Below are 13,211 nucleotides of genomic sequence, written 5' to 3' on the forward strand. Positions count from 1 at the left end.
CGGTTTGAATTTTTATTCCGTGTCCTTTTTTTTTGTGGTTTGTGTTAAGCCTGTGAATAATTATACATTTTTCTTGTGGTACCTGTGGATATTCACATATATATACATATATCGATTCGAGTGTGATATAAGTTTTTTGTTTGTCCTGGTCTAAATCTTTATTTTTCATGAGCATTGATATTTGGCTCGATAGCCATAAAGTACGTTTTCTTTTAATTTCTTTGTATAGAATTAAGGTATTTCAAATAAATAATATGGTAGATTGAAATTGGAAAAGAAATTGAAATGGTTTGCTAAAATTTAATCGGTTGGGGGAGGGTGAAGATGACATTAGGGTGAGTATGTAGGGTCATTTGGAGCAGAGGAAAAGGGGACTCGCTGCCAAGCAGAAATTCGAGCGGTCCAAGGCAGGGTGGGCTTTCTGCGAGGGAGGTGCACGGATGTAAGTTTAATGATGATTGTGACATCCGCCCCGCATCAAGGTGGACAAGGGTTAAGGGCCCCGACCTCTCGCCCTGAGCTAGCTGGGGGACATTCCACCTTGATTGCGCAAAGGGGCGGATTCCCCTTCTAACAGGTGTACGTGACAATTATTAATAATATGGCGCCCAATCGAAAGCATAGAGAGGGGCCGCTATATTTAGTATAGCGCCCAAACACAAGAAATTTTTTTTTATACCATATACACATGGTGATCAAACAAAATGTAGTCGTGAGGATTTTACAGTAGCGCCGTTGATTGAAATTGGCGCCCACCAATGAGCAAATTTTAAATTGCGAAATCTACATCTAATGCGTTTGTAATAGCAAAGCTCATTTCATATAAATATATTTCAATCTTTAAAATATACATATACATATCTTTCACGTATGCAATCATCGAATTAAACGGGTCGGGCCGTATGTGACCAACACCCTGTTTCGGTGACTTATTCAGGGTGTTTGATCCGAAAATTTAAATGCACCGAGACAGGCGTTGGAAGCAGATGGCAGACCCTAGCAATAGCCCATAGATGGCATAGCCGCATTAGGGTGGCCGACTATTTGCATCTTTTATAATTTACTAAAAATTATTCTTCTTTCATTACAATACAATCAATCTTTTTTTTTTGTAGCTTCAGATAAAAGGGAAGTCCTTATTAAGTTTTTTTGTTAATATGTTGCTCCGTAATTATGGAAATTATACATTATGACCTCAAGCGGTCAGCTGCATAAAGCTAGTGTTGCATAATGTATGCGAATTTTAGAACAGATCCACATATAGATTTTTTGTTTGAAATACTGAAGTGCATACACCCTCGTAGGAACGCAAGTGTTTGCTCCAATGACTCCTAGCATCAAAAAAATTTTTCTTTGATAGGCCTGAACGTCATCTGAACCCCCCCAAACCTATGTATGTGAAATTTGAAATTATTAATATTTTTTTTTGTGAAAACAATTTGAAGTCAAATAGTTTGACATAAAATTCAAATTATAAATAATTTTCTTTGAGGAAATATCGAAATTAGATAGTTGAAACTGATCTTTGAAAACGATTGGAAGTCAAAGATTTTGATATTGAAGTTAAATTATAAATAGTTTCTGGATTAAATTGATCCGTGAATACGAGCGAATGTATGCCATAAATTTTTTGATATAAAATTTTTTTTTGAAACAATTGTTGCGACCAGATTTATAATCGAATTGGTTTTTTTTTTTTTTGCGGAACAAAGGGGGAAATACTGTGTGATAGGTGTAAAACACCAATCGTATGGGTCGCTTCGAACCTTATAACACCCGATACAAGACTAAACAATTAAATAAACTAAAATCGTCCAGTATGGCGAACTCCCAGGACACTACTTTTATAGATCTTTCTGATCGATTCGGGAGCGGTAGCACAGCACAAGCCGCAGGCGGGGATGATAGGCAAACGAACATAACCAACGTTTCAGCTGAGGCTAACAAGAGCACCGGTACTGTTCCGAAAGTGCCGAAAGAGCAATCGCAACCATTACAAGTTCCACCATCGAACTTGAAATTTCCACCACCTATTACTAACAATACTGTCGAACCAAATCGAGCGTCTGTAGGCAATCCTCGTGGCCTCAGGGATGAGTTAGCACCCATTCTAAAAGAATTGATGGTCGAGGCGAAACAAGCGATTCTGACGGAAATTCGTGAGAGTTTACCGGGATTAGCTAGGACAACTCCAAATACGGGTACAGCCTTAGAGCCGGCAAGGGGTAACGATAGGGTACGGAATCGGAATAATAAGCGACGAAGACATAATTCAAGTATCGAGTCTCGTGATTCTAGGCGTTCCAGCGATTTGGCTACACACGCTAATACAAATAATCATAACGTGAATAGAAACAACAATCACCCTATGCTCAGTACAGCAGCCTACATGCGCAATAATCCACCACCAGCTCGTCAACCTCTTATTGTCGAAGAAAGGGAATCAGCACCTATCCCTGCAGGACGTGAAGAAGCATCAGGAATAAGGGAAAGGGAATTGTCCAGGCCAGACATTAAGGTAGAAAAATGGGGACTAGACTTTAAAGGGCACCGCGACGCCATGCCAGTCGAAGATTTTATATTCCGACTAGAATACTTAAAAGGTCAATACGGGTGTACATGGAATGAAATAATACGCGATTTCCATCGATTGTTGAGCGGCGAAGCACGCGAGTGGTACTGGCTTTATATAAAGTCGCACGGCAGAGTCGATTGGCCGAGTTTACAGCTCGCGCTGCTACGCCAATTTTCATCACAACGTACAGATTTCGAGATCCTCAGGGAATTGACAGAGAGAAAGCAAAGGCCGGGAGAAAATATCGACGAGTATTTTCACGCAGTTGGTATTTTACGTTCGCGACTCAAAAATCCGATACCCGAATACGAGATAGTACGGTTAGTAAAAGGGAACTTGCGCGAATCGTTAGCTAAAATGGTCTACCCTATTTCGGCATATTCCCTAGACCAATTAAGAATGGAATGCAAGGAGGTCGAGCGATGCTTTCCGCGCCGGGACCGCACGCCGTTGAATAGTTTTACGCCACGCACACAATATGTGAATGAAGTTTACCCATCTGAAGATGATGAGCGTTTTGCTCCCGGTGATGAGGGTCAAGTCACCGTGGAGGAAATACGTCATCAGTCTTCAAATAAGCAGTCGAACGTTCGCAGAAACGTTTCATGCTGGAATTGTGGCGCTGACGGCCACTTTTTCACCGAATGTATGTCACTTCAGCGACGCATTTTTTGTTACAAGTGTGGCAAACAGGATGTCATCACTCCTAAATGCCCAATGTGTAACCCAGCGGGAAACGCTTCGCGGAACGCGGTTGTGACGGGGGAATCGCGCTCCACCCAAACCTCGTCAAAGTAGACGCGTCAACCAATACGGAACCGTATAGGGAACCCGAAACTACAACTAAAATTTGCATTTTTGATAAAAATACGAAAACCATAAAGCCGTCAAATACTAGGAAGGAAAATACGATTTCCTATGAAGAGCGACTTAGGAAATACCTCGAAACTCGGGAAAGAATTTTTGCAGAAGGCATTGTCATGGGACGTCGGGCAGTTTCGCGTAAAATTCAGAAGGCAAGGGAACGATTTAAAAAGAGGAAAAAACTTCGACAGAAGGTAGTGGCATCTATTAAGAAAATAAGTACCACAGACCCGCGTGTGTATGCGGATATAGATATAATGGGCATACAAACACGCGGCTTACTAGATACGGGCGCCTCCGTCAGTATTCTAGGCCGTGGCTGTCGGGAGTTTGTAGAAGAGTTAGGAGTTCCTATCGAACGTTACGTGTCTTCTGTCAAAACTGCAGGTGGCCGCCGACATAATGTCTTAGGCAAAACAACTTTACCGGTAAAGTTCAATACAGTAGAACAGAAAATTACATTTTTTTTATGTCCATATTTAGAACAAAAGATTTATCTTGGGGTAGATTTTTGGAGAAATTTCGAGCTGGCACCGGAAGTTATTGCCGTTAATGAAATAGATCTAACAAAAATAGAGCAAGATTTGGTATCTGATGAAGACAGGAACGAACGTCGTGTCTTACACTGTTTAACGCCAGAGCAGAAAGAGCGTTTGGAAAAGGTAGTCCAGGGTTTCAGAACCTATGAAGATCACGGGTTGGGACGCACAAGTTTAGAAAAACATATAATCAAGTTGGTCGACGAAACAGTACCGATTAAGGAGCGACATTACCCTCTTTCGCCGGCGATGCAAGCCATCGTATACGAAGAGGTCGACAAAATGTTGGAGTTGGGCGTAATAGAGGAGAGTGAGAGCCCATGGAGCAACCGAACAACAGTGGTAAGAAAACCGGGAAAAAACCGCTTTTGTTTAGACGCTCGTAAACTAAACGCCGTCACGGTAAAAGATGCATACCCCCTACAAAACATAGAAGGAATATTAAGTCGCATCGACGACACACATTTTATAAGTAGCGTCGACTTAAAATTTGCTTTTTGGCAAATCGAACTAGACGACGAGAGCAAACCCTATACCGCTTTCACTGTGCCTGGACGCCCACTCTATCAATTCGTAACTATGCCGTTTGGACTGTGCAACGCTGCCCAAAGACTATGTCGCCTAATGGACCGTGTCATTCCACAAAGATTAAAGTCAAATGTTTTCATCTATTTGGATGACTTACTAATCATCGCTCCTGACTTTGACTCACATCTCCGAATTTTACAAGAAGTCGTCATCTGCTTAAGAGACGCGAACCTTACGATTGGATTAAAAAAATCGAAATTTTGTTTTAAAGAGTTGCCATATTTAGGTTATATTGTAGGAGGCGGGATGTTAAAGACAGATCCTGAGAAGGTCAAAGCAATACAGAAAATCCCTGTTCCAAAAACGGTAAAAGAGGTGCGCAGTTTCCTCGGAACTGCAGGATGGTATAGGAGATTTATAAAAGATTTCGCCACAATGGCAGCACCTTTGACAGATTCGTTGAAGAAGGGGAGAAAGTTCGAAATGTCTGAAGAAGCAGTGGAAGCATTCAATAGCTTGAAGAGAGCACTCACAAGTGCTCCAGTTCTCAGACACCCTGATTTCTCAAAAAGATTTTTCATACAATGCGATGCATCTGATTATGGTCTGGGTGCAGTACTCTACCAAAAAGAAAGTGATGATGCAGAAAAGCCAATCGCATACTTTTCACAAAAGTTCAACGAATGTCAAAGAAAATATAGTACAACGGAGAAGGAATGTCTTGCGGCGGTGATGGCCGTCAAGAGATTTCGACCATATATTGACTTAATGCCCTTTACAATAGTGACCGACCACGCTAGCCTTAAATGGCTAATGTCTTTAAAAGATTTAAATGGAAGACTAGCTAGGTGGTCATTACAACTACAAGCTTTTAATTTCGAAATAGAACACCGTAAAGGTGCCGACAATATAGTGGCGGATACGCTCTCGCGTTGTATAGCAGAGGTCACAGAATCTCCAATAGCAAATATGGATACCGTTGAATTCGAATCGAAGGAATATAAAGAATTAATCAACACGATAGAAAACAATACAGATAGGTTGCCTGATCTAAAGGTAGAAGACGGCATGGTTTTTAAAAAGTTTTTGTCGAAAAATGTAGAACTAGAGGAAAATGAGTGGAAATTGTGGGTCCCTGAGGCGTTGACGTCAACGCTAATCGAAAACGCACATTGTCCAGAGATAGCTGCGCACGGGGGTATGGCGAAAACTCTACATAGACTTAGGAGGTTGTACTATTGGCCTAACATGGTGGTACAGGTTCGCAACTTTGTACGAGAATGCCAGACCTGTAAGGAAACAAAACCTTGTAATACAATTCTAAAGCCAGGGATCGGAAAAGAGGTAGTAACAGTCCGCCCTTTTCAGAAATTATACATTGACTTTTTAGGCAAATATCCGAGGTCGAAACGCGGCAACTGTTTTATTTTTATCATTATCGATCATTTTTCAAAGTTCATATTTTTGAAGGCAATGCGCGAAGCTACCGCGAGTAATGTGGTTAAGTTCTTAACCGAAGAAATTTTCCATAAGTTCGGTGTACCGGAAATCGTACATTCCGATAACGGTAAACAATTTGTATCCAAACAGTTCACGGAACTATTGGAAACGTACGGGGTTAGACACTTAAAAACAGCTTTTTATTCACCGCAATCGAATGCCGCCGAAAGAGCAAACCAATCGGTGTTAGCCGCTATCAGATCATATCTAGAAAATGACCATAGGGATTGGGATTTATACCTAACCGAGATTGAGTGTTCTCTTCGGAGTGCAGTGCACTCGGCGACAGGAGTGTCGCCATACTTTGCACTCTTCGGATTTAATATGTTCACAAATGGGGCTGATTATGCGCTCGCCAGGAAATTGAGTTGTCTTAATGACAACGAAATGTTTGTAATTGATCATAGTGACAAGCTTAGGTTAATGCGTGAGAAAATACAAGAAAATTTACATGAAGCGTACGAAAGTAACGCGGCGCGCTACAATAAAAGAATTCGCGAAATACAGTTCAAGCCTGGCCAAGAAATTTACAAACGGAATTTTGTACTTAGCGACTTTAAACAAAATGTAAACGCTAAATTTTGTCGCAAGTTCACTAAGTGTCGAATTACTAAGGCGCTAGGTAACAATATGTACTTGTTAGAGTCGTTAGCAGGGAAGAGTTTAGGGGCCTGGCACGCGAAGGACCTTAAACAATAAACGAATCCTAAAGAACCTAATTCTACCGGAACTAACGCTTAATAATTAACTTGATATTAGCTAACCTAGAACTAAATAACTTACGGTCAAATAACTTAAAACTACATAATGGTATACTAAATAACTTAATACTAGAATGCCGCATCGATGACCTGAAAAAAAAGAACAAATTATAATAAACTTTATACACATATACTTCATAACTTGCGGAATACCACTCCGTCGATGAGGGTCAAGTCGGCGGCGTAGGATGTTTCTAAAAGGTGCCCGTTCTGGGGTTCATCTATAAAGAAACCAAAAAGAGTTCATATATATACATATTACAATTTTCGTTACTTCCCGTAACATATGCCCGGCTAAGCTCTCGAGGCAGGAGACGTTGTCAGGGTGTGGGTGTTCCCCGCGTTGGGCGTACCTTGGCCCGCTCGAGTGGTACGGCCGAACTCCCAAGTCAATGGCAAAAGTACCTAGAAAGACGAAATAAAAAGGTATGCAAAAGTAACAATCCTTAGATTCATTTTTCGAAGCAAGTGTACTTCCCGTAAACTCGACATCCCAAAGTCCCAACATCCCGTCCTCTATGCCTCAAAGCCGGAGCCTCCTAAGATACACACTGAAATAAAAATAAAGAAAGAAAACAAAACACTTTAATTATTGAGGGCATGAAAGCGTAACACTTATCTAAGTGCACAATTTTTTTGTGTTGGGTAACGAATCACTCAAAATTACAACAACCATATGAAGTTCTTTCTTCAATTTCTTCCGCAAATATCTCGTAGCAGATATAAAATTTTTGAGTTCAGCGTTCGGACCCGTGATCCTGGATCCAAAGCGCGTCTGCGGGCACATACTCACGATATTTCTTGGGCGAGTCATAGCACCTGTGAGCTAAAGTCAAGAACCACCGTAGCTGCTTCTACAGGCAGTCCAGACGCATACTCTCGGGTAAGAAAAGGGCACCACATGAAATGGGGTCTTGTTTTTTTTTAAATTCACTTCACCACTGAGTGTAAGTAGAAATAATTACACAAAAATAGCAAAAGGTAAAACATTTCGATTTATCACGCACGTAAAAATGTAAACAAACGAGAAACGTCAAACACGGGGTATGTTCACAATAGAGGAACTGGCAAAAGCTCTTTTCCAAGGGTTGCCAGATGGTAGCCATAGGGTAGCTCCGAGCGTGGTGAGTACAGGAAAGGGATGGATATAGGTTATTATGGTTGCGGTCGAGATTAAGGATGATAATAGGAAAACGGCACAAGAAAACGGTGTATCTGCTATGTTGTTATCTATATAAGGGGGTGTGACTGTAGAAAAGAGATCAGTCCAAAAGTCTATTGCACCAATTCGTCTGTGCTGCGCGGTCCGTCATCGTACAAAATAAGTACCTAATGTGTAGTTAGAGTGTATTTCCCTGTGCGCGTAAAAGTAAAGCGAATTATAAGAGTGAGATTGTGTTTAAAAAAAAGATCCGGTTTAAAGAAAAAAAAAGAAAAAAAAAACTTGTTTTTTTTTAAAAGGCTTTTGGCCTTATAAAACCTATCGGGTCCGTCGGTAAAACAATTCAACCAACGGCATAATGGATGTGGAATAGATTTTATGAGGGTAAGTGCCAGATTTTTAATTTTTTTTTTTTAATTTTTTTTGTTAATTCCCTTTTCTTATTGCGCCATTTGGGGTTCACGCAACCCCATTGTCGACTTCGGTCATGAAATTTTCCGGGTTTTAATCGCCCCCCATTTTAATTTTCTTCTTTTTTGAAATAATCATCCCTTTTTTGTTGTAAAATTTTCTGGATACATTTTAATTGTGTCGGAAAAATCTAACCGCTTTTTTTTCTTGTCTTTCTTGTTTCATATCCCTACTTAAAAACTAAAGTTTTCTTCGGTAAAAGTAATCCTCATAATGTTGAGCGCGTATTTTTTTTGGAAGATTTTTGTTTTGGTGCTATCAATTTTGCTATTTTGTTGGTGTCATAAACACCCTAATAAAAATGCGTGAACGCCAAAATTGGCGTGAAATACCTCCATTAGCCCATGTAAGTCGAGCTGATTGGTATTTTTCTATTCCTCTAGTGGGAATGCCATCTGGTCACCGCGGATGACGAAAGCTCCAACAGCGCCAGGGAAAATTATTTATTACATTTTACCGGACATTTATGCGTTTCATGTATGCAGTTATACTGGTCCCCATACCAATCACCTATATTTGAAAACAACTATCCCCATATGTTATCTGGTTCCGGCAGTCGAGACTGCAAGCAATATATATATACCCTTAACAACATTAACAACTCGAGATCGACGAGAAGCGGCAGTAATAAGAGGAAGGCGTTTGCAGGGATAATTGTAGTCTAGTTTAGGTGTTTTTTTATATATATAGTTTGTTCCTGTATGTAGTAAATCTCGTATAAGTTTGAACCTTGCCCAATGTAAATGCACCTATAAGGCACTACAAAGGCACTCCAAACGGAGAAATTTAAGGAAATACGTTTTTTTTGTATCGTGCAGTGGCCGATAAACCCTGCAACAAACCCCTGAACTCCCTTGAGAGCGCTCTTGTAGGTAGGCATTAGGGTGGTTTCTCGGATAATTTTTTGAAGTGGCTCCGATTGAGCCCAACAGCGTTTGGATGAACTTTGGTGACCAAGTAGGCCTTGAACAAATTGCCAATCTCTGATTGGAAAACACTTGTAGGGTATATCCCATGATGGAAATGGGTGTAACATATATAAAATTATTCCTGTTTGAGTTATATACATGCTAATGGATAATATTTTTTTTTTCTTTGCCAAAATTAGAATAATCGAAAGACTGATTTTTTTTGTAACATTGTATTTTTTTTTAATGCTTCCGTTACATGTACATATGTCTTATTTTTTTGGTACAGTGTCGTATATCGAACATTTTTTCAGAATATATACATACATACCGTTTTAAGTTTTGAAAGTACGTATATGAATCTATATATATGTAGGCATACACCGTTCGGTAATCTATTTTTTTTTTGAAAACGGTTTGAATTTTTATTCCGTGTCCTTTTTTTTTGTGGTTTGTGTTAAGCCTGTGAATAATTATACATTTTTCTTGTGGTACCTGTGGATATTCACATATATATACATATATCGATTCGAGTGTGATATAAGTTTTTTGTTTGTCCTGGTCTAAATCTTTATTTTTCATGAGCATTGATATTTGGCTCGATAGCCATAAAGTACGTTTTCTTTTAATTTCTTTGTATAGAATTAAGGTATTTCAAATAAATAATATGGTAGATTGAAATTGGAAAAGAAATTGAAATGGTTTGCTAAAATTTAATCGGTTGGGGGAGGGTGAAGATGACATTAGGGTGAGTATGTAGGGTCATTTGGAGCAGAGGAAAAGGGGACTCGCTGCCAAGCAGAAATTCGAGCGGTCCAAGGCAGGGTGGGCTTTCTGCGAGGGAGGTGCACGGATGTAAGTTTAATGATGATTGTGACATCCGCCCCGCATCAAGGTGGACAAGGGTTAAGGGCCCCGACCTCTCGCCCTGAGCTAGCTGGGGGACATTCCACCTTGATTGCGCAAAGGGGCGGATTCCCCTTCTAACAGGTGTACGTGACAACAGTGAATTTCACAATTATCCGAAACTTACAAAAACACAGCACCATCTGTTATTTATCTCGCTATATTAATAATCAATTTTCGATTTCTCCAATTTTCCCCCTTTTCCGCAGGTTTTTCCCAAAATTTTCTTTCGTAAAAACCTTCTATCAATTACGAAAAACTGAAAAAAAATGTGTGCCAAATCGGTACTGCCGTTCTCAATTTTCGATTTCTCCATATTTCCGACTTTTCCGCAGGGCTTTCCCAAAATTTTCTTTCGTAAAAACCTTCTAATAGTAACTAAGAAAAAATGAAAAAAAATTTTAGCCAAATCGGTCCTGCCGTTCTCAATTTTCGATTTCTCTATTTTACCGACTTTTCCGCAGGGTTTTCCCAGAATTTTCTTTCGTAAAAACCTCCTATCAATTACGAAGAACTGAAAAAAAATTGGAGCGAAATCGGTCCTGCCGTTCTCAATTTTCGATTTCTCCATATTTCCGACTTTTCCGCAGGGTTTTCCCAAAATTTTCTTTCGTAAAAACCTTCTAATAGTAACTAAGAAAAAATGAAAAAAAATTTGAGCCAAATCGGTCCTGCCGTTCTCAATTTTCGATTTCTCCATTTTTCCGACTTTTCCGCAGGGTTTTCCCAGAATTTGCTTTCGTAAAAACCTTCTCCTATCAATTACGAAGAACTGAAAAAAAATTGGAGCGAAATCGGTCCTGCCGTTCTCAATTTTCGATTTCTCCAATTTTCCGACTTTTCCGCAGGGTTTTCCCAAAATTTTCTTCCGTAAAAACCTTCTCCTAGCAATTACGAAGAACTGAAAAAAAATTTGAGCCAAATCGGGCCTGCCGTTCTCAATTGATGAATTACTATACATTTTTCACACCATTTTTATATATATAGAAGATAATCAGGGCTGTCATGGAATCCAAGTCGGTTTTGCGTTTTGTCGGAATTACAAACCAATATTGATTTCAATTGGTGTCATAAAACCGTATTGGTTTTGCTCTTTTCGAATGTAAATAAAAGCGATGTTCGAATCAGCTGTTTTGCGATGCACCGGCAATTTTGATGTTAATTTTTTTGGCAAAATTTTATAAAATAGTTGTTTTGTGCAATTAAACAGAAATATATCTAGAAATATATATATATAGAAATAAAAAAATTTATTGACATCAAAATGGCAACAGCAGTTGTAGCAGTTATATTATGGAATTTATATTTGGAAGAAGAAAGTTGCGAGAGGGTCAAAAGGAAAATTTTGAGAGATCGCAGCAATCCGTTTGAGTTGCCAGAGACAGCGTAATTAAAAAAATGTCTTAATGTGGGTTTCTAAATATTTATAGTGTATTTGCAGTTACATTGAATAATATTGCATAAACAAAGAGGCTTTCCGAATGGTATTGGACACCATTGAAAGATGCTTAACCCGCTCGAAAGTTCTGCCAGTGCTGCAACTAGCAGCTACATTACGATTTTTAGCTGAAGGATCCTATCAAAGATCAGTTAGCAAAGATTCTAGCATGAGTGTAGGTAGAAGCACGTTGTCAACGATTTTAGATGATGTGCTTCGTGAAGCCCTTCGCAATATCCGGATGTTTCTCCATAAATTCAGTCAAAATACTGTTTTGCATTGAAATTTTATGTTTTCCCCTATTTAGAATGAAAATATATGTAAATTTACATTTATTTTTATAAAATAAACCTTTATTTACTTACATTTTTAGAATATACTCAACTGCAAGAGAAATACAACTAGGAAAAAATTTAATCCAACAGCATTTAACTGATTGGATTGTTTCCGATAGCAAAACCGATATTATCTGATTCTGTGACACCTAAAACCGACACTAATTCCAATTCGAACATTAAACCGATAACATTGGATTTCATGACACCAAAGTAATTATTTTGTCGTTTTTAAATCCGATTCCGACAACAATTGGATTCCATGACAGCCCTGAATAAAAATAAGAGTTTCCTAACCTTTCCTTTCATTTCTTTTAAGTTTCATTTCATTTGATTTTATTTTACCACATTACATTTCACTTTATTTTATTTTATTCCACATTATTTTACTTTAGTAAACACTATAAACACTTGCAAAAACACTACACCTGTACACACCATGGCTCAATTATATGATTGGCTCATCAACTAATTTAATTTTTTTTTTTTTTTCATTGTCAAAACGATAAGGCAAACGCAATATGTAACCAACACATTACACTTATTGCTTGTTGGTCAAATTATTAATAAAAACACAGTTTCACAAAGCTTTAAGTTATTTTATTAGTTAATGCATTTAATTAAGCACATTATTTACCCACAACATACAAGAATTGCAAAGTTTTATATTTTATTTTCATTCCATTTGCCGAACACCAAACAACATGCCAACCATATGATTAAAACAATGTACACACTCTTTACTCATTTGCTCGTGAGATCAGATGCTGAGTACTCAGATGCTGGGTACTCAATTTGTTTGCATGATGCCTGGCTTGTTTTCTCAACACAACAACATGATATAAAATGCCAAACCTAATATAAATGCACGCAAGTAATTTTCGGTCAAAAATGTCTCATGCACATACAACTTGTATGAGAGCAACCAAAATTGAATTTGCTGCGTGAAAACCTAACTCGATTTCCAATTTTTGTTCTGCGTGACATTTAGATTTGACGCTTGCACACATGCTTTACATTGTCGCAACGCATGCTTATTTGATTTAGGACAAAAAACGCCGGTTGTTTGCGTGCGCTAAAATAACGCAGTGCGGTTTTATTAGGTTGGCATGTAAGCAAAGCATACTCGTGTACAGTGCGCGGACTTTTAAAAAGAGAATGTTGGTAGACGAAAAATTAAATAGTGTTAAAAGTTGGTAGATTTTTTTTTCCAAGGATACAATA

At 38.7% G+C, this 13,211-nt stretch overlaps 1 protein-coding gene across 2 annotated transcripts in view; it reads right to left on the minus strand.

Annotated features, from left to right (window-relative positions):
- sdt (stardust) overlaps window positions 1–12,460 on the minus strand; it is a 449,266-nt gene extending 436,806 nt beyond the window's left edge. The window contains exon 1 of one of the 2 annotated variants that reach the window (XM_067779589.1): window positions 12,285–12,460. In XM_067779589.1, coding sequence (XP_067635690.1) covers window positions 12,285–12,312 — 28 coding nt within the window. In that variant the 5' untranslated portion in view covers window positions 12,313–12,460. The remainder of the gene's footprint in view (window positions 1–12,284) is intronic. The other variant, XM_067779588.1, reaches the window with a different exon arrangement.
- Between the last annotated feature and the right edge of the window lie 751 nt (window positions 12,461–13,211).

Source organism: Eurosta solidaginis, chromosome 4 (assembly GCF_040869045.1).
Source record: "Eurosta solidaginis isolate ZX-2024a chromosome 4, ASM4086904v1, whole genome shotgun sequence".
NCBI classification, from domain to species: domain Eukaryota; kingdom Metazoa; phylum Arthropoda; class Insecta; order Diptera; family Tephritidae; genus Eurosta; species Eurosta solidaginis.